The sequence below is a fragment of the Micromonas commoda genome, chromosome 2 (assembly GCF_000090985.2).
Source record: "Micromonas commoda chromosome 2, complete sequence".
NCBI lineage: Eukaryota > Viridiplantae > Chlorophyta > Mamiellophyceae > Mamiellales > Mamiellaceae > Micromonas > Micromonas commoda.
The window spans coordinates 479,138-500,749 of NC_013039.1; the positions used below are offsets into that span (position 1 = coordinate 479,138).

Below are 21,612 nucleotides of genomic sequence, written 5' to 3' on the forward strand. Positions count from 1 at the left end.
CGCGACCTCACCTCTCCCTCTCTCTTCGCTCGCCGCACACGCCATGGCGCCCCGCTCCTCTGTCGCACCCGTCCTTTGCGCCGTCCTGTGGGTGGCGCTGTCGCTGACGGGGCACGCCAGAACGCTCCCTTCCGAGGTTGACAAGCTACTCGCGCTCAAGGTTGAGCTCGAGGCGCGGGGTCTGTCGTACCTTTTGGACACGTGGAGGTGTCCCGAGGTGGGTACGTGCGATCCCTGCGGTGCGAGCGCGGGCGCGAACGACAACTGGGGCGCATGGCACTACGTCGCGTGCAGGGTCGTCCCCGACAGGGAGTATCGCGCCGCGGTGCGAGCCGCGGGCGTCACCGAGTCGCGAGGCTCCGGGAGATACGGCCTGGTGACCAACGTTCACCTCTCCGACCTCGCCATCGAGGGAACCCTCGACTCCATGCGCGACGTGCTGTGCCCGTTCACGCACCTGCGCGAGCTGGACATCGACGGCGGCAGGCTCAAGGGTCCCGTCCCGAGGTGGATCGGCGAGTGCTTCCCTCGGCTCCTCGAGCTCGACCTGTCGCACAACGAGCTCTCGGGCTCCGTCCCTGACGACGTCTGGCCCCTCGTCCCCAACATCGAGCAGATCAAGCTCGAGGACAACAGGCTCACCGGCTCGATACCCCCCGTGCTGGCGACGTTACCCAACCTGCGGGTCCTGTGGCTCGACGAAAACGATCTCAGCGGGACCATACCGCCGGAATTCGGCGCTTCAAACGCGTTCCCGCGAATTTTATCGCTCAACCTCGAGGACAACCCGAAGCTGTGCGGCGCCGCCCCGAACGAGCTCGCCGTGGACTGGAGGTGGCACCTGGACAATCAGGCCGGTCAGAGCAGGGACTGGTTCGGATTCTGTCAGAAGGACGCCTGCGGGGTGTTCGTGACCGGCGGAACCCGGGTGGGCGGGACGTGCCCGCAGCCGTGGGAGCTCGAATCCTCCGACCCCAGCGTCTCCCTCAACTGCGGTAAGCGGTGGGACCAGTGCGGGGGTACCGTCGCCGTGGACTTACCCGAGCCCACCACGAACGGCGGCGGCGGCGGAGACACCGTCATTCACGTTCCTTTCGACGGCGCGAGGTGCTGCCGCCGCGGTCTCGCGTGCGTCGAAGCCCCGGATCCCGACGCCAGCCCGGGGACGGCTTTTTACCAATGCGTCCCGGATCCGACGGTGAGTAACGGAGACGGCGGGAACCAGATGGAAGTTCGCACGACGACGATCCCGTCCGAGGTGATCGACGAGTACCGGGAGACGAACGACGCGGAGACGGAATGCGCGGCGGCGTGGGGCCAGTGCGGCGGCACCGCCGGCTACCTCGGGCCCACCTGCTGCGAGGGCGCCGCGCCGTGCGTCCCTTTGAACGAGTACTATGCCCAGTGCGACCCGACGGGTTGCGCCAGATCGCTGCAGCAGTGCGGCGGGTACGATCACGACGGTTCGCAGTGTTGCGCGCAGGGCCTCGAGTGCGTGGTCCGCACCGAGGGGTTCCACCAGTGCGTGGCCAAGAGGATCGTGGCTCGGAACAAGCGCACCGGTCGCGAGGAATACGCGCGACGCGCCGAGGACGGTAAGCTCGTCGCCGAGGCGCGGGGCGAGCGATGCGTGCGCGAGTTCGGGCAGTGCGGCGGGTTCGCGTCGGCGATGAACGGGTTCGGCGGTTCCTGCTGCGGGCCCCTACGGTGCGTTAAAAAGAACGATTGGTTCTCTCAGTGCGAGCGGTGCGTGGGGACGTACGGCCAATGCGGCGGCGGCGACTACTCGGGGGGAACGTGTTGCGCCTCGGGGGCGGACGAGTGCGTGGAGGTGGACGAGTACTTCTCGCAGTGCCGGCCGATGGCGTCGGGTGAGGGCGTCGTCAGGTGATTGGAAAGCGGGACGGGAGACGCGATCATCGCCCGGGCGGGGGACGCGCGCCGCGAAGAGGCACCAAACTTTGACTCGAGCCTTCGTACAAGGTACGAACTTCGTAGGTCATAAAATCAGGGGAACGAGGGATTAAGGGGTCAAGGAATGATGAATTACAAGCGCTTGAAGCTAGGATTGAGGCGCTGGAAAAGAACCAATGCCATCTACCTTCGTGGTGAGACTAGTGAAAGGTACGAGGGTGCAGCACGCTTTCTCCTCATCACCACACCACCGGCGGTCACATTTTTGGTCTTGCGGGTAGGAATTAATGACTCCTGCTTTTTTGTCCACCAATACATACATCATGTTGACCTCATCACCCCCCTCACCAAATGTGTGCCACGAATCCAAGCCCGCCCAGGTCAAAGTAAAACAAGGAACCACACAAGGTGGTAACGGCACGCCGAAGAGGCAATGGCACAAAACAAGGTTGTCTTTTTCCCCCTCGCATAAATAAACACAGTACGGGCAAGGAAACCCGACACAAAAACACATCTTACACCCCTGGGCATGTTCAGTGGGGATCAGAGAAGCGGTGGTGTTGTCCGCGGCGCGCGCTTTGGCCTGCTTAACGTCCGTGTATTTCATCTTGTGCCATACTTTTAGACCATAATCTTGTCTTCTGTCGTTCTTGCGGAAATCAGTGTCGGTCGACTGCGGCGCCATGACCTGCGACGACGGGGGCCGAGTGCTCAGCATCCTCGTCAACACTTAGCTTGGGTCGTTATGTTCCGGGGGAGGAAGAAGTGAAGGGCGACGGCGACGATGAGGCCGGCCCCCGTAAAGCACACAGATGCGCCGTTCCGTAGGTCGCGATATTGCGTTTGGCCGCACGACCCTGCGCGGGGCGAAGTAGATGCATGCGGGGGCGGAAACGATGTTTTTTGGGTACCTCTTATTAGACTAAAAATCTTGTGAATCTCGTTGCGCCAACTGGCAAGAACTTCAGACGTCGCAATTTTTCGAAACGCATCTTGGGCGCCGGGGGTGCATAGCGTTATCTTTTTGGCTTCGTGAGTGTTACGTGCATAACGTCATCTTCTCCGTCCGCCCCAAAACCGCCAACATGGCCGTCGGTGTCCCCCCTAATCCCATCGGATCCTATGCCATCAACGGCTTCCTCCCCGACAAGGAGGCGCTGTGGAAGTACCCCGCCATCAGCGACGGTTGGTTCAGGATCCACAACACCATCCGAGCCGAGATGGGCAAATTCCGCGCCATGTTGGTTCGTGTTTCGCAAGAGACCGTGATGCAGGACTGGCAGATCGACGCTTTGAAGACGTACTGGAAGGGGCACTTCGCACTTGTGCACTCCCACCACTGGCACGAGGAGAACCTTTTTAACCCGATGCTCAAAGAGCGCGTCGAACTCCCGGCCAAGCTCGAGAAGGACCACGAGCAGATCTTGAAGCTCATGAACGGAGTCGACGATGAGGTGGCCAAGATTTCATCGGGCGCCGGTTCTACACTCCAGCCGGTCCTCAAAGCGTTCGATAAGTACGCGCCCGACATGAAAAATCACCTGACGGAGGAGGAGAACATCTGCGTGCCCCTCATGCGCGCCTACTTCGAGCCTAAACCGGTTGGCGAAAAAGTTGAGAAAATCATGAAGAAGATGCCAAAGATCGAGATGGGCTCGTTCGTGCACCACCAGGGATCCCAGGCCGAGTTCCAGAAATTCATGGCACAGGAGGGGGTTCCATTTTTCGTGTGGTACCTCGAGTTCAAGAAATGCCGCACGATGTACCGCGAGAAGATGGAGACACTGGTACAGCGCGTGCTCACGGGCGTGCAACCCGCCAACACCAGCAAGAAGGAGCTCGCAGATGCCATCAACTTTGACCCTTCCATGTCCTGGAAGGTGGCGTGAGCTTCGCGCGGTTGCCAGGGCGACGAACTTCGCGGAATGATCGGAGCGGCATCCATCTCTCGCTGCCCTTTCGACGATGGCGAGCGACATCACTCACAACACATGGTACATGACAGTCAGCGCTTCCGAGAAAATAAAAGTTGACCACATGTGGGAACTCGTTTGTATTACCACATCGGGCTATCCTCGACGCCTAAATCTCGTACTTCTTGGCCTCCATCCCTTCCGGCGGTTGCACCTCCGTCTTCTTCTTCCCGATGTCGTCCCAGTTGGTGCTCAGCACCGTCCCGGCGCTCTCCTGGAACGACTTGTTCATCGCCCGCCTCGTCTCCTCGTTTGCGTTTTTATAAATCTTTTGAAACATCGCGTTCAGCGCCGCGTCCCCCGACAGCTCATCCTCCTCCTCCTTCTCGAGCTCCCTCTCCAGCTTGTCCCAGTCCGTGACGGTTTTCTTCTGCGCCGCCTTGCTGCTCGGGTACGCCGGGCGGGCGGGCGGCGCCGCCGCGACGGTCTTAGCGGCGGTCGCGGCGCCGGATGCGCCGCCGCTACCCTCGACGATGTCGCCCCACTGCGCGTCCTCAGCCTTTTTAAGCCTCACCTCCAGTTTGGCCACCCCGACGGACGTCTTGCACTGCGCGGGGAGCACCTCGCCGAAGAGTTTCAGGTCGAGCACGTACGGGTCCGTCGGATCGTCCTCGTTCGCGACGCTGACGCGCACGCGGTCGGCGTCAATCTGGAACGACGCGTCGTCGGGCTTCACGTTTTTTGCCAACACCTCCAAGGTGACGTGCGAGAGGGACTGGTACCACTGGTGCTTGTACCGGGGCGCGGGCGGGTCGGCGGGCGCGTGCGGGGCGGCGGACGCGTGGGGGATATCGACCCGGGGGTTTTTGGGGTTTGGGGCGTCGGCGGCTCGGTCCTCCTTCGGAACAGCCGACTCGATCGCGACCAAGATCAGGTCGTCGCATTTCTTGATCCACTCCCCGTACACCTTGGCCCCCGAGCCGTCCAGCTGTGCGCCCCTCTCGAAGCACATCCTCGCAGCCTCCGCCTCGCCGAGCTCGAAGAACGCCATGCCTTTACGCAGGTGAGCCTTGGGGTTGGTATCGTCCAGCTTGACCGCCTTGGCCGCGTCGCCCAGCGCATCGTTGTGTCTGCCCAGCTTCAGGTTGCAAGCGCTGCGATGGACCCAACCGGGCACGTACCTGGGGTAGCCCTCGACCATGACGTCGTACAGATCGAGCGCTTTGAGCCAGTCCTCGTCGATGTATGCCTCCTGGGCCTCGGCGATGAACTCCGCATCGGGCTCCGACTTCTTCGACATGGCGCGTGGGGTGCGCGTCAAAGTGCGGCCAACGAAGGCTTCCGACGAAGGCTTCTTCCCGCAGTCAGTCTGGCGTGGCTGACTTTTCGGCACCGTTGCGTCGATGAAGTCAGGGCACAGGCGCGCGAGCCGGGTCGCTGGCCCAGGGCGCGCCGGGTTCGCGATGTCGGCGAGGCGCAGAGGCTCGAGACGGATCGTCGAGGACGCTCCGTCGACGGCGGACGCACACGAAGCCGCACGGATCGAATCCGCGGCCCGTGAGGACGGCGCCCCGAGTCGAGGGATGAGGCTGCGGACGTTCGAGATCGACGCGGACACCGTCGAGTACCGCGTGTGCAGGTCCACGCGCGACGCGCTGACCTCGTCGATGGCACCCCTGTGTCTCTTAGTCAGCGTGTGTCTCGTCGGCGCGATATCTCTCGGCGAAGGGATTCCCGAACCCGCCGCGCTCGGACGGGCGCTCTTGTTAACTCTCCGGGGATCGGGCGGTTCCCTCCCTTTCGTCGCGTGGCTCATCCTCGGCGCGGCGGCGTCGCTCGCGCTCGCGCTCGCGTCCGCCGCGTCCGCGGTGGTATCCGAGTCCGTGTTGGTCATGCGTGACGTCGGCGTGCAGCTCTCCGTTCGAACGATGCTGTCGCGGTCGCCCCGATCGGTCCGATTCATCGACGCCGAGACGATCGTCTCAGTCCTCGTCAACGAGGCGGTGACCACGTCCGACGTCTTCTTCTACCTGTGCTTCGTGACCAGGAACGGAGTCGGGGACGCGAGGGGCGGTACCGATCGTCGTCCGTCCGGTGAAGGGGACGTCGGGGGATCGAATCCCGCCCGGCGCAGGGACGGGGTCGCGCTGGCGTTCCCGTTCCTTAAACCGCCCCTGCCGATCATCGCGCGGGTGTACGCGGAGACCCACGTCGCGCTGTTCGGCGAGACGTCTGATGAGAGGACGGGTGGGATTGGGACGAGGGTTGAGACGGATGAGAGGGGGACCGGTAAGACGCGGGCGAGGGGTAAGACGAACGCGGGTTCGAACCCCGCGGGGGGCGGATCCCGGGGTTGGGAGTGGGAGGCGGATCCCGCGACGGGGGTACCCGCGGGGCCGGCGACGGGCCGCGGGTGGTGGGACCGCGGGTCCACGTGGGGGGTGCCGGGCCCGAGGTGGCGCGCGGACGACGCGACGTCTCCGGCGCACAGCGTCCTCCTCGTCTCGGACTTTTTCCTGCCGAACCTGGGGGGCGTGGAGCTCCACATGTACTCGCTAGCGCAGAGGCTCATCGCGAGGGGTCACAAGGTGACGGTGCTGACCCACGCGTACGGAGATAGGTGCGGCGTGCGGCACATGACCAACGGACTCAAGGTTTACTACGTGCCCAGGGTTCCCGTGTACAACGGTGCGACGTTGCCGGACATATTCGGGCACAGCGACTTACTGCGGCTGATCCTGCTCCGCGAGAGGGTCACCGTTGTTCACTCGCATCAGGCGTTTGCGGTGATGGGCCACCAGGCGTGCTTCCACGCTCGAACCATGGGATACAAGTGCGTGTTCACGGACCACTCCCTATTCGGCTTCTCGGACGCCAGCCACATACACATGAACAAGCTGCTGGTGTTGACCCTCGCCGACTGTAACCACGTGGTTTGCGTGAGTCACACGGCGAAGGAGAACACGGTGCTGAGGTCGGGCGTGCCGCCGCAGAGGGTGTCCGTCATACCGAACGCGGTGGACGCCGTTCGATTCGTCCCGGATCCGACAAAGCGGGGTCTACGCATGGACGGGAGTAAGGCTGAGTTTGGGCGAATCACCGTGGCCGTCACCGCGAGGCTGGCGTATAGGAAAGGGGTTCACCTGCTCGCCGGCGTCATTCCGTTGGCGTGTGAACGTTTCCCCCGGGTTGACTTTCTCATCGCCGGGGACGGATCGATGCGACCGCACCTGGAGGAGATGACCAAGTCGAACGGCCTCACGGAGCGGGTCACGCTGCTGGGCAACGTACCTCACGCGAGGGTCTCCGACGTGCTTCAAAGGGCGCACGTCTTCCTGAACTGTTCCCTGACGGAATCGTTCTGCATCGCTATTCTCGAGGCGGCGTGCTGCGGGTGCCTCGTGGTGGCGACGGGCGTGGGCGGGGTGCCGGAGGTGCTACCGCCGGACCTCCTGTACCTCGCGAAACCCAACCCCGCCGCGCTCGTCGACGCGCTCAACGACGCGATTGAAGCGCTCGACACAGCTGGCGGCGGCGATTCGTCCGGCGGTTTTCCAAACAGCTCCGAGGGTTCGACCGAGGGTTCGCGAAGGGCCGCGGTCGACCCGGTCGCCATACACGAGCGCGTGGCCGAGATGTACAGCTGGGACGACGTCGCCGAGCGCGTGGAGCGCGTGTACGAGCGCGCGCACGCGACGGAGGATACGTTGGTGGGCAGGTTGGTTCGGCTGAGCCGGTGCGGCGCGTTTGCGGGGCCGCTCTTTGCGTGCGTCGCGGCTGTTGATTACGTGTTCTGGAGGTGGTGCGAGTGGTGGCGGCCGGCGAGGACGGTGGAACCCGCGCCGGACTTTGTGCCGGACGACGCGGACTTCGTTCTGGTGGAGGAGGAGTGAGGCGAGGGGCGCGAGGGGAGGGGCGTTTTCAGACCTGAACACTTTGCCGGTAGGCGCTGGTAGAGCTGGTGAAACCGAAAAAATCGGTCGGTTGCATTTTTGTGAGACTGCGACTTCGTGGCCGAAAACGATACCAGTAATGGTGGCCCGTCCCTTCGCCATTCGAGGTTGCGCCCACGCAGCGCCCACGCAAGATGAACCCCGAATAGTGAGTGCCACGTCCCTTTCGTGCCCGCAACGGCCGCGAGGGCGCGTCGCGACGACCGTTCGGCGCGCTCGCGGCTCCCCGTCGAACCGGTTCCTTTCGGTCCCCCAACGTCACGCGGAGGCGTTGCCCCCCTGGCAAATTTCTCGACGCTGACGTCCCGCGCTCCCCTCCTCTCCCTGCCTTCCCGCAGTGACTACCTCTTCAAGCTCCTGGTGCGCACCCGTGTCTGATTCGCCATCAAACGACGAGTAGACGTCGCCCCGTCGCCCCGCGTGCCCCGATGGCCCCGTCGCCCCGCCCAGATCTCGGCGGAAATCCCACCCTCGTCGAACGTCTCACCAAAGTATTCCCCTCTCCACCCCGCGTCTCGTCGCAGCTGATCGGTGACTCCGGCGTCGGCAAATCGTGCCTTCTGCTCCGTTTCGCCGACGATACATACACCGAGAGCTACATCTCCACCATCGGCGTCGACTTCGTGAGTGCCCACCTCCCGATTCGCGCGCATTTCGCCGCGACCCCCCGCGTCCGATTATCCCGAGATCCAGCCGCGGGTGCCCTCTGCCTCTGAAAAGCCGAATTGGAACAAACACAATTCGGATCCCTCGCCGACTGACCAAACTGACCGTCTCATTCCCTCTTTCCTCTCACCCTCTCCTCTCACAGAAAATTCGCACGGTCGAGCTGGAGGGCAAGACGGTGAAGCTTCAGATCTGGGACACCGCGGGCCAGGAGCGCTTCAGGACCATCACCTCCTCCTACTACCGCGGCGCGCACGGCATCATCGTGGTGTACGACGTGACGGACGCGGAGTCCTTCAACAACGTCAAGCAGTGGCTCAACGAGATCGACAGGTACGCCAACGAGAACGTGAACAAGCTGCTGGTGGGTAACAAGAGCGACCTCACGGCGAAGCGGGCGGTGGACTACGAGACGGCGAAGGCGTTTGCAGACGAGATTGGCATCCCCTTCCTGGAGACCTCGGCGAAGAACGCCACCAACGTCGAGCAGGCGTTCATGACCATGGCGGCCGAGATCAAGACGCGCATGGCGTCGCAGCCGGCGCTCAACCAGGGTCCCAAGGGTGCCACGGTCAGGCCGGGCGAGGGCAGGCCTGTCGGGAAGGCCAACAGCCAGTGCTGCTAAAAGGGGCGGGCGAGGGGGCTGAATGTTTTTTTTTCCAGCAGCGCGGGGTTGGAGACCCGCCCGCGGTTTAATGTCATCGATTGTTGATACGCGTCTCATCATCACGAAGCGCCGTCCACGGGACGGAAACGTATCTCGCGCGTGCCGTGCCGTGCAGTGCGTGCGTGCGTGCGTGCTCCCCCGCGCATGCTCAAGCCGCGCCCGCGGACACGACCGCCAGGTAGTCCACGCGCTTCCGGCGGCGAGGGCGAGCCGCCGCGATCCCGTCTTCCCCCGCGGTCGCGTCTTCCTCCCCCTCGACCTCCGGGTTCACGTAGCGAGCCTTGATGACCCTGTACAACCAGCCCTTGTTGTTGCTGTTGGTCGCCTTCCCGAAGACGAGGGGGTAGTGGTCCTGGGGAATGAGAGACGCGTTGAGGCGGCGAGAGGATCGGGAAGGAAGGAACGAGTCGACCCAACCTTCAACTCGCGGTAGCTCATCTTCTCGATGTCTCTTGGGAGCTCGGGCAGCGCCTTTGGGGCTCCGGGTCCGGCCGCCGTGGGTACTGTCGCAAGGAGGGGCATCATCGCGGCGTTCATGTCCTCGCGCGGCCTGCGGCTCGTGCGAGAGCGGCCGCCTGCTACTCGAGAGGCGCTCCCACGTTCCTCTGAAACGTCGAAGTCGAGCGAGCGCTTGAGCTCAGTGAGCGCCGTGACGGCGTCATAGGAGGCCCTTCCGCGCGCGCGGCGAGGATTAAGTGGCGCGGGAAGAGGGAGAGGGGTTTCGATGGGCGGCTCGAGCAACGGGAGAGCGCTGGAGAAGAAGGAGGGCGGCCCGTCGCCAGTGGCGAAGGACTTGCTTTCGCGTCCAGGGAGCGCGCGGAGGTGGAGGTGGTTCGGTGGCGATGCGGGCGCGTCAGCGGGTACACCGCCCGGCGGCGTGCGCCTTAGATGCTTCCACTCGCCCATAAGCAACGACATGTCGCGCCGCGCCGGGCTGGGCCCTCGGCGCCGCACAGCTGTGTCGCGGGGAAAGAACGACAAGAAGGCGGACTTCGTGACTGATCAAAAACGTCTTCAAACCCCTCTCAGCTATAACCGGCTCGCAGGCGTCGAGCGCCACCCAGCGTTGGACCACTTATCCGGCCCGCCTACGCGTCTGGTCACGATGTCATCCACCGCCAACCTCGCGGTGGCGTACGCCTTGTCCCAGTGTTCCTCCCAAGCCTCCGCTGGCCTCTTTCCCCCGGCGGCGGATGCTTGGAGCGCCTTCGCCAGCTCAGCCACCGCCTTCGCCTCCCTCGGCGACATCCACGAGGGAAACTCGCCGCCCTTCGCCGCGATGCGACCGTACGCCTTGACCCTATCGCGCGCCACCTTCATGAGCAGGATCCTGCTGTCGCCTTCGGCAAACTTGCAGCACTGAAGAAAGTCCGTGTGCTCAAACCCGGTGCCGGCCATCAGCGCGTAGGAGCCAACCTCCTGCTTCAGCCTGTGGCAGTACTCGATCGCCTCGTCCACCGCGGAGACCTTCGCCGCCGCCACCGCCTCGACCATCTCCGCGCTGGGCCTCGTACCGTTCGTGAGCGTCTCGCACAGGTCCCGTTCCACCGAGGCCAGGTAGGCGGTCATCCTCGCCTCCTTCGCGTCGGCGTCGCGATACAGGGCTCTCAGCTGCGGCACCGACGACAGCATCAGCGTCTTCTTGGCGCTGTGGCTGCCGCCGCCGGGAGCCCAGCACGGCTTCGCGTCGTTATGCGCTCGCGTTCTGCGGAACAGCCGGCGCCTGAACTCGTGCGCCCCCTGAGCCACGGCGACTCGGCCGGTGAAGAGGCGCTGGCCGATGAGCTCCATGTTCGACATCGGCGCCGAGGTTCCGCCCCGTGGGACGTATCCGCCGTCGACGGTCAAGTCGCAGTATCGGTCCAGGAGGGACTCGCGCGGGATCCACTTATTCTCGAAGGATATCCACGCGTTATCCAGGTCGTTACCCGTGGTCTTGGCGCCCATGTCCCCGAGGGTCACCCCCGTCGATGTCCGGCCGGGATACCCCGGCCCGGAACCTTTCGCGCGAAGCTCGACCAAGAACGCGTGAGGTCCCTTGCTCTCGCCGCCGACGATGAGGTCCGCCATGACCACCGCTTTACACGCCGTCAGACCCTGCGAGATCCAGTTCTTGCACGCGCCGTCGTGGGGCGTGTGCAGCAGGAACGCGCCCTCATCCGGGACCCACCTCGCCGTCGTCTGAACCACCAGCCCGGAGTTGACGCCCGCGAGCTTCTCGGTGAGCGCAAAGCACCCGAGCTCGCCGTTTCGCTGCATCTCGTCGAGCGTCCTCAGGTGTTCGGGACCTCCGAGCTCGAGCACGGTCCCGGCGAAGAGGTTGTACTGGACCGTGAACCTGATGCTGAATCCCGGCCCCTGCTCGAAGCCGTGATTGACGAGCAGCCGGTGCGCCTCGAAGAACTTGGACGGTTCCGTCTTGAGGTGCCGGAACTCGAGGAGCGCGGACTTGACGAGGCCGCTGAGTCGCGCGGCGGAGTCGTGATAGTCGTCCGCGGGGGTGTTGAGCACGCGCGCGAGCTCGGCGGTGTAGTTTGCGCGCCACGCAACGCGCTTCGGGTCCTCGTCGACATTCGCGGGTGGAGCGCCCCAATCTCGGAGGGCGTTTTCCGAGACGCGGCCCCCGTCGGCGAGCGTTGGGGGCGGAGCCACGGGTCCGTCACCCACGAGGGCGTCGACGGAGATGTAAGGCATGGTCGAGGGAGCGGCGTGGGTGGGTTGCGTTTCTCCGGCTGCCACGTGCCCGCCCCGGGTTGTGAGCTCAGCTGGTCAAAAGCGAACTTGCTGACTCGGAAAAAGGTTCGACCGTCGGGAGAACAAAACAAACGCTTCTATCTGCTACAACCGCTACTACCTAGTACTTACGCCCCTTCTCCTTCGCCCGTGTGTCGTCATCCTTCTCTCCCACGACCCTGTTGGACATACCCAGCGCGTGCCTCACCTCCTTGAGCTCCTTCATCGCCCTGCTCTTGTCCCTCCTCTTATCCTGCCTCGCCTCCTCCGGAGTTGGGTGCCCACGGAGCCTCCGCGCGACAGCCTCCTCGCGCGTCTCACCCTTGCTCTCGAACCTGACGCCGCGGGACAGCCGCGCGCGGTCCACCACCACCTTATCGTACCAGTCGGGTGGGCCGTCATCCTCGGTCGCGTTCGCCGCGGGGCACACGTCGTCACCCGGGCGTTCGTCGTCATCCGCGCCCTCGGCTTCCCTGGGCGTCGTCGTGACCTCCCACGGCGAGGGTACGTAGTCCTCGCCTTCCTCTCTTGGGGACGGGACGGGGGTGAAGAAGTGGTCGAAGTTACCGAGAGCGTACAACCGATCGGAGTTGACGATGTCCACCTCGGGCGCGTTCTCGTCCTCGTCGACTGGCGCGGCGACGTTGTCGTCCCGGAGAACTTGCACGAATCGTTTTCCCGGGACGCGCGACCTGGGCCATCGCTCCGCGTCCCACCTCGCCGGAGCTGCCCCACGCAGGAGTCCCTCCGGCGTGCTCCCCTCGGCCTCGCGAAGCCGCGACCACTCTCGAACTCTAGGCTCTTTCCCCCAATACCTGGAGACGTGCTCCCTCCACATGATGTCGGCGTAGTGCTCCGGGAGATTCAGCGGGTCCGGGGCGGTGGGAGACGCCAGCCTCTTGTCCAGCTCGTTCGCGCGCCGCGCGTGCTCCCTTCGTCGAGAAACGCGCGTGCTGTCGACCTCTGCGTAGGGATCCGGCGCCCATTGCGGGCTTCCCGGATCTAAGCCCCAGTCGCGCATCGGCTGTGCACACGAAAAAGCTTCGTTCCCCGCTGAAAATCATTTCTCTGCGTTGGTCCAGCCGAGAATGTTGCAGCGAGGGCGAGGGCCGGCTCTCAAGTGTACAGGAATGATGGACGTATCGTTACAATCATGACTCAAGCTCAGAAAGGGTTATCGAACCGCCGCATAACCTCCGGGATGTCGACCGACAGCACCTCCTCCAGAGCCTTCATCTGCTTCTTGTCGACCTTCGGCATCTTCCAGATGGGCATCCCCTTGCAAATCTCGGCGAACCGTCGTTCGTTGGGCAGGTCACCCTTGGGTATCTGGTGGGTGTGCACGCACTCCTCGAACTCCTTATCCAACCTACCCAACAGCTTCTTCTGCTTCGACTCGTGCCCTGCCATCAGCGGCATCTTCCCCCTCAGGTGCGTCATGATCTTAGCGTGGGTGACGCACGCTCGCACTCTCTTCACAAACTCGTTAACCTTGCGGTCGCACGATCGCTGGGGGATGTCCAGCAGGTCCCGCTTGAGGTCGCTCTGCTCCTTCTCGAAGAGCTCAGCGCCCAGCTGGTTGTTCTCCGTGTTTAGCGGTTGATCGTTGAACGAACCCACGTACACCTTGCACACCTCTGGGGTGTTGAAAACTTTACCCAGCGACCACATCAGCGCGCCGTACACGCGCATGAGCTGCTGCGCCGAGACCTGGTCCGCCTTGTTGAGCACCACGCGCACCTTGTCGTCGTGGCCGCGCAGGCTGGCGATGACCGACTTGAACTCGTCGCTGATGTCCAGCTTGTGCGGGTCGAACAGCAGCAGGATGACGTCGGACCTCGCCGCGAACCACTCGCAGACGTGGACAAAGGAGTACCCCCGGTCGATGCGCTGCTTCTCGCCGGAGAGCACGCCGGGGGTGTCGATGATCGTCACCTCCTCGAGGAGCTTCGCGTCGCACGAGCTCGCCTGAAACTTGGAGAGGAACGCGCTGCCAAAGTTGCTCAGGCCCGTGAACGGCTTGTCCGTCTGCACCGCGAGCGTCTGCCCCGGGGTGACCCTCGGCTCTTTGCCGTGCATGACGACGACGAAGCGATCCGTCGTCGGCTCGGGCCCGATGTTGCACCCGGGGTACTCGGTGCCCAGCAGGTGCTTGATGAACGTGGTCTTACCGGTGCTGTACTGGCCCAGGAGCAGCACGTTCGGCTTGCCCTCGAAGTCCCCGTCGGTGAGCAAGGGGGAGTAGAAGGAGCCAAACTTGAGCGCCTCCTCGACGGGCCGGACCTTGGTCTTGTAGATCTCCTTGAGGGCGTCGACGATGCCGGTGGCCTGCGCGGCGGTCATCCTCTGACCGCGCGGGTTGGACCCCGGGTTACGACGCCCCGGGGTGGTCTTGGTCGGGTAGGTGTTGCCCGTGCGCTCGGCCACCTCCCTCAGGGACTCGGACATGGCCTTCGCGGCGAACGGGTTGTTCGTGTTGCTGCTGTCGTGCGCGAGGCCCTCGAGCTCGGCGACGGGCAGCGATCCCTCAGCCACCGCGGCGTCCAGGGCGTCCATGCTCAGCTTCGAGACCTCGGTGCCGCTCTGCACCATGGCGATGACCCGGAGCGCGCGCACGAACTGGTCTTTACCAAGGTACCCCTGGCGGTTGATGTCCGCGAGCTGCCACGCGCGCGAGAGCGCCTCCTTGGGGAGGCCAGAGAGCCCGAAAAACTCCACGGCATCCTTGCCGGTGACGCGCCCGTCCTGGTCCTGGTCGGCGAGACCGAACCATCGCTTGTACACCTCCTCGTCAGAGACAGGTCGGGGCGAATCCGGCGCGGGCTCGGGCTCCGTGGACTCCTCCATCGTTCCTGGGAGTTGTGCGGGCGCTGCCTTCAAACGGCCGAGTCACACGCAGGGCCCACGGTTTCGCCAACCAGCTGAGATGACTTGCTGGCATTATTCCTTGCCGCGGCCCGCACCGGTCGCGCCGAGCCACGGTCGTCCACCCCGACTCGAAGGAGGTAGCGACGCGGCCATGAGCTACGCGTGAGTGACCGACCGAGATCCACCCCTCCTAACCCCGCGAGAGCGCGCGAATGCGCGCCCGCGTCTCGGTCCCCACCGGCCGTGCCCGCCCGCGTCGCGTCGGGGGAATAAATTCAGCATCCCGGGACCCTCGTCGCACCCCTCTTCCGAGGCGCTGAAGACCCCCACCCGTTCGCCTCTCGCCCCTTTCGCAGGTATCTGTTCAAGTACATAATCATCGGCGACACGGGTGCGCGTCCAAACCCGACCCTCGACCGTTCCCCCACCTCCCTCGCCCCCGGGGGCTCCTTGGCCGACGAGTTCTCGCGTCTTCCGAGAAATGCCCTCCCCTCCCGTGCTGACCAAAGTCCCCGATCCCTCCGCCGATTCCGCGCGCGCAGGCGTTGGCAAGTCGTGCCTGCTCCTGCAGTTCACCGATAAGAGGTTCCAGCACGTCCACGACCTGACCATCGGAGTGGAGTTCGGCTCGCGCATGGTCAGCATCAACGACAGGCAGATCAAGCTTCAGATCTGGGACACCGCCGGGCAAGAGTCCTTCAGGTCCATCACCCGCTCCTACTACCGCGGCGCCGCTGGGGCGCTGCTGGTGTACGACATCACGCGGCGGGAGACGTTCGAGCACCTCTCCTCCTGGCTCGAGGACGCGAGGCAGCACGCCAACCCGAACATGACCATCATGCTCATCGGCAACAAGTCCGACGTCGCGCACAAGAGGCAGGTGTCGCGCGAGGAAGGGGAGGAGTTCGCCAGGGAGCACGGCCTGGTGTTCCTGGAGACGTCCGCCAAGACCAGCGATAACGTCGAGGAGGCGTTCATCAACACCGCGTCGGTCATCTGCGAGAAGATCGACGACGGGCTGGACGTGAGCAACGAGTCGCACGGGATCAAGGTTGGGTACGGCGCCGGCGGCACCGGCGCCAACCAAGGGGGCTTCGTCAACCCGGGAGCCGCGCCGAGGGTGGGAGGAGGCGGCGGCGCGGCCGGGCAGTGCTGCTGAGCTAGTCGTTGTTGTAACATCAGGCCGATCTTCTTCGCCCGGGGTCCTCGCTGGTTCGCGAAGGTAATACCTTCGCTCGTCTGGTTTTCACAGCCTTGGACCGGAAGTGGCCACGCCTCGACGCCAACTGGCACAACCATCTGCCCGCGCCCAGCGTCGGTCGCCGATGGGCCTGCTGGACAGAGCAGTCAGCCAGGGCACGGCTCAGTACGTAATCTACGCCTGCTTGGCAGCCCCCGCCTTCGCCTTCGGCCTTCGCATGTACAACGCGCGCAACGAGTACAACAGGTGCGCGCGTTAGTTGATGTTACGTCATCGAACGAGCGGATTCCCGATCGCGACCGGATCTCGTTCCTCCATCGAGCACGAGCCACGCAAACGCCTGACCGAGACTTTCTCCTCGTCTCCCTCGACACGCAGGTCGAATCCCTACCAGTCCCAGTACGCCAAGGCGGACTCCACTCCCCAGACTAGGAGGAAGTAGACCCCAATCGGAGTTGGCACACGTTAGTTAGGGCAGAAGATCGGTTAACAGAGATGTCGAGGGTGCGCGCGGTGGCGGTCGCCGCCACCGCCGGCTCCGCCGCGTTCATCGCGTGGGACGCCAACGACAGGAAGGGCGGCGTCGGCGTCACGCGCGCGGTCACCGCCACCGCCACCGCGGCGCTCATCGTCGCGGACTACAAGCTCTGCCTCGCCGGCTTGGAGAAGAACTCTCCCCAATTTCTCGACGCCAGGAATAAAGTCCACGAGCGGTCCGCCGCCAGGCTCCTGCGCCTGTGCGAGCGCAACGGGGGGCTGTACACCAAGGCCGGCCAGTTCATCAGCACGGCGAGCGGCATGCCCGCGCCGTACCAGCGCCACCTCTCCAAGCTTCAGGACAGCGCCAGGCCGCTGGAGTGGTCGGACGTTCGCGAGATGGTGGCGAACGAGCTCTCGCCCCGAGCGGTGGAACACCTCGTGAACTTCGGCGGGGGGAACGACGTTCGCGACGCCACGGCTCTCGGCGCCACGGAATTGTCCGACGAGGCGGCGGCGAACGCGGTGAAACGGAGCGCGGGGGCGACGAACGAGCCGGTACTCGCCGGCGGCGTCAGCGGGTCGACGTCGTTTAGCGAATTCGATCGCGAGCCCATCGCGGCGGCGTCGCTGGCGCAGGTGCACAGGGCGGTGACCAGCGCCGGCGAGGAGGTGGCGGTGAAGGTGCAGCGACCGGGACTGAGGCGACAGTTCGACGTGGACCTCGCGACCATGCGCTTCATCACCGGCGCGATTTGCGTCGCGTTTCCCTCGTTTGACTTTTCGTTCCTCGTGCCCGAATTTCGAGACAGGCTCTCGAGGGAACTCGACTTTACGTGGGAGGGTCGAAGCTGCGAACGGACCGGTCGCGCGCTCGCCGACGACGCGCGAATGGTCACGCCCAAGATCCACTGGTCCCTCACCACCGGCCGCGTGCTCACCATGGAGTACGTGCGGGGCGTCAAGGTGGACGACGGGCCCGGGCTGAGAGCCGCCGGGATCGACCCCGCGGCGGCGGCTTCGGCGCTCGCCGACACGTTCGCGAGGATGCTCGCGTGCCACGGGTTCGTGCACGGGGATCCGCACCCGGGCAACATGCTCGTGCGGCGGCAGCCCAGCGACTTGTCCGCGGGCGGTAACGATCTCGGCGCGGCGGTGATGAGTCCGGCGGAGCCGAGCATCTTGAGCCGGCGCCGGCGGTGGTGGCCGTTTGGCGCCCGGGCCGGGGGCCAGCCGCTGACGGGCAAGGTTCAGATCGTCCTGCTGGACCACGGACTGTACACGGAGCTCAACGAACGGGAGCGCGTGCGCATGTGCGAGCTGTGGCACGCGGTGGCGATGCGGGACCCGGCTCGCGTTCGCGCCGTGAGCGAGGAGATGGGCGTGCCGAAATCGCTGCAGTGGATCCTGCCCCAGCTGATGGCCAGGCAGACGAGCAACGTCAAGCCGATGGGCGGGGGCGAGTCCGGGAACGCGGACGCGCCGGGCGGGGACCCGGCGTCCGCGAACCCCCGGTCCGCGGAGGCGGCGCAGGCCCGCGTGGACGGCTTGGTGCGAGGGGGCCGCCCGCCGCTGAGCATGGACCAGGTGAGCGAGTTCGGCCGAGCGCTCCCGCGGGAGATGATGATCGTGATGCGCGCCAACGCGCTGATCCGAAACATCACGCGCAAGCTCGCTATCGACGTGGACGCGCACGAGCGCGCGATGTACGGCGAGGGAACCGGCGGGCGCGGCTTGCTCGGGCTGAGCCTCGGCGGGTTCATGGGCGGCGACGTGGGGCGAAGGATGGACCGGCGGCGGCAGTGGGCGATGGCGCGGTACTCGTGCCTGGGGATTTCGCTCCCGTCGGCGCTGGCGGAGTGCGGCAGGCGCAAGGGCGGGATCGCCGCGCTCCCGATGAGGATCAGGATCAAGTGGAAGCTGAGGACCGCGAGGGTGTGGGCGAGGATATGGCTGTTCCGATCGATGCAGTACGGCGTGATGATCGCGATCCGGACGCTTCCCGAGGGTCTGTCGGAGCCGGTGGTTCAGGGCTTTACCGAGATGCTCGAGCGAAAGCGGGGAGGCTTACCGGCGGCGTAGACATGTCATCAAAATTCGTTTTCATTCATCCTTGTGGACACGATGTCCTCATGATTACGTGCTGAGATAACAAACAGATGCATCCGCGTGAAGATATTGCCCTTCCACATCAACAAATTAGGCTGTGATGTCTATTTCGGCATGGTGTGCATGGCGGATCCCCCATTGAACAGGAACTTCTTGTCCTTCGTTATGCGGGAGATAACACGCACACCATACCGAACATCGAACATCAAACCTCATCCTTTGCGGATGCGTCTGTTTGTTACCCGAGCGACACTCATCCGTTGATTGTTCGTGTGCGTGCTTCTCAGTTTGCGTCGATCTGCTCCCTGGTCATGTCGTACGCCTCCGTCGCGGACAGCGCCTCAGTCACCAGGTCCCTCGACCCCTGCGGCGCCGCGTCCGCTTCCATACCGCGCTCCCTCATCGCCGCGCACATCGCGTCCAACGACGCGGCGCTCACCGCCCGGCATCTTCTGTCGACGTTCCAAGACACCTGCACGGGCGAGCAGGACGCGTCGTTGTCGTACCCGCGCCCGGTGGTCGAACCGGAATAGTACGCCGCGTCGCCGTCGCCGATCATCTCCGATTGCCAACCGGAAAAGGCGAGGCCCTCGAGGTCGTCTCCTCGGTCCGCGGTCACGTAGAACACCTGGGCGCGGACCGCGACGGTGGGGTTTACCTGCGTGCTCATCGCGCCGCCGAGGCCGGGCGCGAGTCGCTCGGATTCCTCCGCGGCGGCGCCGGTGGAGTAAACCCAGTGCACTTCGTAGGTTTGGCCAACCTCGACGTTTTCGCAGTGCTCAAAAGCGTACTCGCCCAAGCCGCCGGCGTCCCGCTTCTCGACGTAACCGGGTGACTGGTCGCAGTAATAGCCGTGGGTTTCGAGAGGTAAAGCGGGGTCGCCGGAGTCTAGGAGCCTGCGGAGCCTCCTCCTCGCTTCCGTGTCGTCCGAGGGTTTTGTCGTGTCGTACTCACCCTCCGACCTGTGCTCGGCGCCGAGGTGGAAGTGGACGTTGACCAGCGCCATGGTGTCAACTCGCGTGACGATGGATGACGGGGGCAGACGGGACGGCTTTTCGCCGACGAAACCCGGGGTGACGTCGCGCGGGGACTGGGGCTCGGCCTCGGCGCACGGGTACAGCGCGGGGGCCTCTTCGACCTCGGTCATTTCGTCCTCAATTTCGTCGTCGTACTCGTCGGGGTTGATGGAGGTTGGCCTGTCGGGGTACCTGGCGTCGAGTGCCTCCTTCGCGTCGAGCAGCCGCTGCTTCTGTGCCCGACTGAGCTTGCCGTCGCCGGGGAGTAGAGTCGCTCCCACAAAAAAATGCGTAGGGTTAGTGCTCACGTCCTCTTTTTCCAGCTCTCAACATCCTGTTTCTTTGGTTGATTCGGGGTGGTGATTCTCATGGACAGAATCACCACCCCGAACCGAGTGATCACCGAAACACTGTCACCAACTTCAAATAGGATGTGATATTATGTTAAAAAGAAAAAAGAAGAGAGTTCAAGACACTACCCTACCGTCGAATGGCAGCAGCACCGCGTCGATAATGTGCAGCACGCCGTTGCACGCGTATATGTTCTTACCCACAATGTTGGCGGCAGATCCCATCCCGACAACCTTGTACTCTTTCGGCACGTACATCAGGGGCATCTCAGCCTCCAACGCGTCCTCGAGGAACCTGTCGCCCGCCTCGAGGGACTCCAGCTTATCGATGGTGTACATCTCGTCGGGAACGGCGTGGTACGCGACGATGTACGCCTTCCACTCGGTGTCGCCGAGGAGCTCTTGCAGCCCGGCTTTGGTGTCGTTGAACCCTGCCCAGGACGTGAAGCCGTCTATGGCCTCGTTGGAGGGTGCGAAGAAGGTGTCGGTCTCGTTGTCGGCGTCGAGCGCGTCGCGGACCACCGGGAGGTCGGCGATGGCGCTCGAGAGCTCGGTGAGGTCGGGGTGCGAGTCGATGATCTCGAGGATGGTCACGCAGTCCTTTGGGACGTCGCCGTTCTCGACGACGACCTCGTCAGCGGTCTGGAGGAGGCCTCTCCCGCGCATACCTGGGCGATACCGATTCACACCGGTGCTGCCGCCGGAGTATCGGCGGCGACCGCGCGCTTTCGTGTCCCTTCCGGAAGCCCTGCGATGGGGTGATAGGGTAGAGGTGGTCAGCATCGCCCCTGAAAGAAGCCACGACTCCGAGGGCTCGTGTTCTCCGAGGAAAGTCTTACGTGTCCCTGTTTGCCTTGCCCAAATAGCCGGTTTGGCCGTCGTAGGTGGCGCACGCGACCATATCGACGCACGCCAGGGCGACGATCGCGATCAGGGAAAGCGCGCGGAGGGATCGTGAGGCGGTCATCGCGGGTCGCGCGGGGGAGGAGTGGCGATAGGGCGCGCTATCCCCAAGAAAAAACGGTCGTTGCTGCGCAGCTCGGATCGATCGAAAATCTTCGACACTGCGGGGAGCAGGGGAGGCTCCTGAGAGCAAGCCACGTTATCTCTTCTGCGCGCTCCACTTCGAAGCGCGAGCGATGTCCTCCGTCGCCGCTCACCACCTCTCGGCGAGGCCCGCGGTGGCCTGCCGCGCGACCCTTTCCCGACGGACCGCCGGCGACCGCGCCCCAGTCCGCACCAGGGTCCGGTCTCCCGCCGTCGCGGCCGCCGACACGGAGAATCTTCCGGCGAACCTCAAGAAGATCGTCTCAGCGTTCCAGATGGTCCCCGACGCGATGCAGCGGTACAAGCAGCTGCTGTTCTTCGCGGCGAAGCTGAAGGGCTTCGATGAGGCGGACCGGGTGGACGATAACAAGGTTCCCGGGTGCGTGAGCCAGGTGTGGGTGGTGCCGAGGATCGAGGACGGACTGGTGTACTTCACCGCCGACTCGGACTCGCAGCTCACCAAGGGCCTCGCCGCGCTGCTGGTGGAGGGGCTGAGCGGGAGCACGCCCAAGGAGATCATGGCGGTGGAACCCAACTTCGTGGAGCTCCTGGGCCTGGGCCAGAGCCTCACGCCGAGCCGCACCAACGGGTTCATGAACATGCTCAGGCTCATGCAGAAGAAGACCCTGGAGGCGTACATGGCAGATGAAGCTGCGGCAAAGGAGTGAGGCGCCAGGAGGCGGGACGATAGCGACGGG

The 21,612-nt window shown here is 64.4% G+C and overlaps 16 protein-coding genes across 16 annotated transcripts; 8 read left to right on the forward strand and 8 right to left on the reverse strand.

Annotated features, from left to right (window-relative positions):
• Window positions 1-43: 43 nt before the first annotated feature.
• On the forward strand, window positions 44-1,891 carry MICPUN_99058 (carbohydrate-binding module family 1 protein; the record flags this gene model as incomplete). Its single annotated transcript, XM_002499440.1, has 1 exon — window positions 44-1,891. One exon carries the CDS (start codon window positions 44-46, stop codon window positions 1,889-1,891), a length of 1,848 nt encoding a protein of 615 aa, XP_002499486.1.
• Window positions 1,892-2,023: 132 nt separating this feature from the next.
• On the reverse strand, window positions 2,024-2,768 carry MICPUN_54169 (hypothetical protein). The gene has a single exon (XM_002499922.1). The coding sequence runs from the start codon at window positions 2,630-2,632 to the stop codon at window positions 2,063-2,065; it is 570 nt and encodes a 189-aa protein (XP_002499968.1). The 5' UTR covers window positions 2,633-2,768; the 3' UTR covers window positions 2,024-2,062.
• Window positions 2,769-2,971: 203 nt separating this feature from the next.
• MICPUN_107791 (predicted protein) lies at window positions 2,972-3,992 on the forward strand. Its single transcript, XM_002499441.1, has one exon. The coding sequence runs from the start codon at window positions 3,000-3,002 to the stop codon at window positions 3,801-3,803; it is 804 nt and encodes a 267-aa protein (XP_002499487.1). The 5' UTR covers window positions 2,972-2,999; the 3' UTR covers window positions 3,804-3,992.
• Window positions 3,993-3,996: 4 nt separating this feature from the next.
• MICPUN_99056 (predicted protein) lies at window positions 3,997-4,839 on the reverse strand (the record flags this gene model as incomplete). Its single annotated transcript, XM_002499923.1, has 1 exon — window positions 3,997-4,839. The coding sequence occupies one exon, from the start codon at window positions 4,837-4,839 to the stop codon at window positions 3,997-3,999; it is 843 nt and encodes a 280-aa protein (XP_002499969.1).
• A 37-nt stretch (window positions 4,840-4,876) lies between these two features.
• On the forward strand, window positions 4,877-7,720 carry MICPUN_97051 (glycosyltransferase family 4 protein; the record flags this gene model as incomplete). Its single annotated transcript, XM_002499442.1, has 3 exons — window positions 4,877-4,890; window positions 6,319-7,368; window positions 7,390-7,720. 3 exons carry the CDS (start codon window positions 4,877-4,879, stop codon window positions 7,718-7,720), a joined length of 1,395 nt encoding a protein of 464 aa, XP_002499488.1.
• Window positions 7,721-7,891: 171 nt separating this feature from the next.
• MICPUN_90086 (ras-related gtp-binding protein) lies at window positions 7,892-9,165 on the forward strand. Its single transcript, XM_002499443.1, has 4 exons — window positions 7,892-7,928; window positions 8,119-8,140; window positions 8,305-8,403; window positions 8,592-9,165. The coding sequence occupies exons 1-4, from the start codon at window positions 7,915-7,917 to the stop codon at window positions 9,069-9,071; spliced, it is 615 nt and encodes a 204-aa protein (XP_002499489.1). The 5' UTR covers window positions 7,892-7,914; the 3' UTR covers window positions 9,072-9,165.
• Window positions 9,166-9,261: 96 nt separating this feature from the next.
• Window positions 9,262-10,031, reverse strand: MICPUN_56331 (predicted protein; the record flags this gene model as incomplete). The annotated part of the gene is made up of 2 exons (XM_002499924.1): window positions 9,262-9,465; window positions 9,531-10,031. The coding sequence occupies 2 exons, from the start codon at window positions 10,029-10,031 to the stop codon at window positions 9,262-9,264; spliced, it is 705 nt and encodes a 234-aa protein (XP_002499970.1).
• Window positions 10,032-10,142: 111 nt separating this feature from the next.
• MICPUN_56330 (predicted protein) lies at window positions 10,143-11,807 on the reverse strand (the record flags this gene model as incomplete). Its single annotated transcript, XM_002499925.1, has 1 exon — window positions 10,143-11,807. The coding sequence occupies one exon, from the start codon at window positions 11,805-11,807 to the stop codon at window positions 10,143-10,145; it is 1,665 nt and encodes a 554-aa protein (XP_002499971.1).
• Window positions 11,808-11,967: 160 nt separating this feature from the next.
• On the reverse strand, window positions 11,968-12,867 carry MICPUN_56329 (hypothetical protein; the record flags this gene model as incomplete). The annotated part of the gene is made up of 1 exon (XM_002499926.1): window positions 11,968-12,867. The coding sequence occupies one exon, from the start codon at window positions 12,865-12,867 to the stop codon at window positions 11,968-11,970; it is 900 nt and encodes a 299-aa protein (XP_002499972.1).
• A 103-nt stretch (window positions 12,868-12,970) lies between these two features.
• MICPUN_107789 (predicted protein) lies at window positions 12,971-14,296 on the reverse strand. Its single transcript, XM_002499927.1, has one exon. The coding sequence runs from the start codon at window positions 14,292-14,294 to the stop codon at window positions 13,011-13,013; it is 1,284 nt and encodes a 427-aa protein (XP_002499973.1). The 5' UTR covers window positions 14,295-14,296; the 3' UTR covers window positions 12,971-13,010.
• Window positions 14,297-14,801: 505 nt separating this feature from the next.
• MICPUN_107788 (ras-related gtp-binding rab2-like protein) lies at window positions 14,802-15,908 on the forward strand. Its single transcript, XM_002499444.1, has 3 exons — window positions 14,802-14,876; window positions 15,071-15,105; window positions 15,257-15,908. Exons 1-3 carry the CDS (start codon window positions 14,866-14,868, stop codon window positions 15,871-15,873), a joined length of 663 nt encoding a protein of 220 aa, XP_002499490.1. The 5' UTR covers window positions 14,802-14,865; the 3' UTR covers window positions 15,874-15,908.
• A 131-nt stretch (window positions 15,909-16,039) lies between these two features.
• MICPUN_56326 (predicted protein) lies at window positions 16,040-16,357 on the forward strand (the record flags this gene model as incomplete). Its single annotated transcript, XM_002499445.1, has 2 exons — window positions 16,040-16,161; window positions 16,294-16,357. The coding sequence occupies 2 exons, from the start codon at window positions 16,040-16,042 to the stop codon at window positions 16,355-16,357; spliced, it is 186 nt and encodes a 61-aa protein (XP_002499491.1).
• A 53-nt stretch (window positions 16,358-16,410) lies between these two features.
• On the forward strand, window positions 16,411-18,474 carry MICPUN_56325 (predicted protein; the record flags this gene model as incomplete). Its single annotated transcript, XM_002499446.1, has 1 exon — window positions 16,411-18,474. One exon carries the CDS (start codon window positions 16,411-16,413, stop codon window positions 18,472-18,474), a length of 2,064 nt encoding a protein of 687 aa, XP_002499492.1.
• A 310-nt stretch (window positions 18,475-18,784) lies between these two features.
• MICPUN_99052 (carbonic anhydrase) lies at window positions 18,785-19,648 on the reverse strand (the record flags this gene model as incomplete). Its single annotated transcript, XM_002499928.1, has 1 exon — window positions 18,785-19,648. The coding sequence occupies one exon, from the start codon at window positions 19,646-19,648 to the stop codon at window positions 18,785-18,787; it is 864 nt and encodes a 287-aa protein (XP_002499974.1).
• Window positions 19,649-19,984: 336 nt separating this feature from the next.
• Window positions 19,985-20,650, reverse strand: MICPUN_99051 (predicted protein; the record flags this gene model as incomplete). Its single annotated transcript, XM_002499929.1, has 1 exon — window positions 19,985-20,650. One exon carries the CDS (start codon window positions 20,648-20,650, stop codon window positions 19,985-19,987), a length of 666 nt encoding a protein of 221 aa, XP_002499975.1.
• A 356-nt stretch (window positions 20,651-21,006) lies between these two features.
• On the forward strand, window positions 21,007-21,582 carry MICPUN_99050 (predicted protein; the record flags this gene model as incomplete). Its single annotated transcript, XM_002499447.1, has 1 exon — window positions 21,007-21,582. One exon carries the CDS (start codon window positions 21,007-21,009, stop codon window positions 21,580-21,582), a length of 576 nt encoding a protein of 191 aa, XP_002499493.1.
• Between the last annotated feature and the right edge of the window lie 30 nt (window positions 21,583-21,612).

Excerpts from the sequence above, each read along its gene's own strand:
- MICPUN_54169 (XM_002499922.1), bottom strand. The coding sequence starts at position 2,632 with ATGCTGAGCACTCGGCCCCCGTCGTCGCAGGTCATGGCGCCGCAGTCG.
- MICPUN_107791 (XM_002499441.1), top strand. The coding sequence starts at position 3,000 with ATGGCCGTCGGTGTCCCCCCTAATCCCATCGGATCCTATGCCATCAAC.
- MICPUN_90086 (XM_002499443.1), top strand. Across the intron at positions 8,141-8,304 it reads ACTACCTCTTCAAGCTCCTG|CTGATCGGTGACTCCGGCGT; the intron begins GTGCGCACCCGT and ends GTCTCGTCGCAG. Across the intron at positions 8,404-8,591 it reads CCACCATCGGCGTCGACTTC|AAAATTCGCACGGTCGAGCT; the intron begins GTGAGTGCCCAC and ends CTCCTCTCACAG.
- MICPUN_107789 (XM_002499927.1), bottom strand. The coding sequence starts at position 14,294 with ATGTCCGAGTCCCTGAGGGAGGTGGCCGAGCGCACGGGCAACACCTAC.
- MICPUN_107788 (XM_002499444.1), top strand. Across the intron at positions 15,106-15,256 it reads CATAATCATCGGCGACACGG|GCGTTGGCAAGTCGTGCCTG; the intron begins GTGCGCGTCCAA and ends CCGCGCGCGCAG.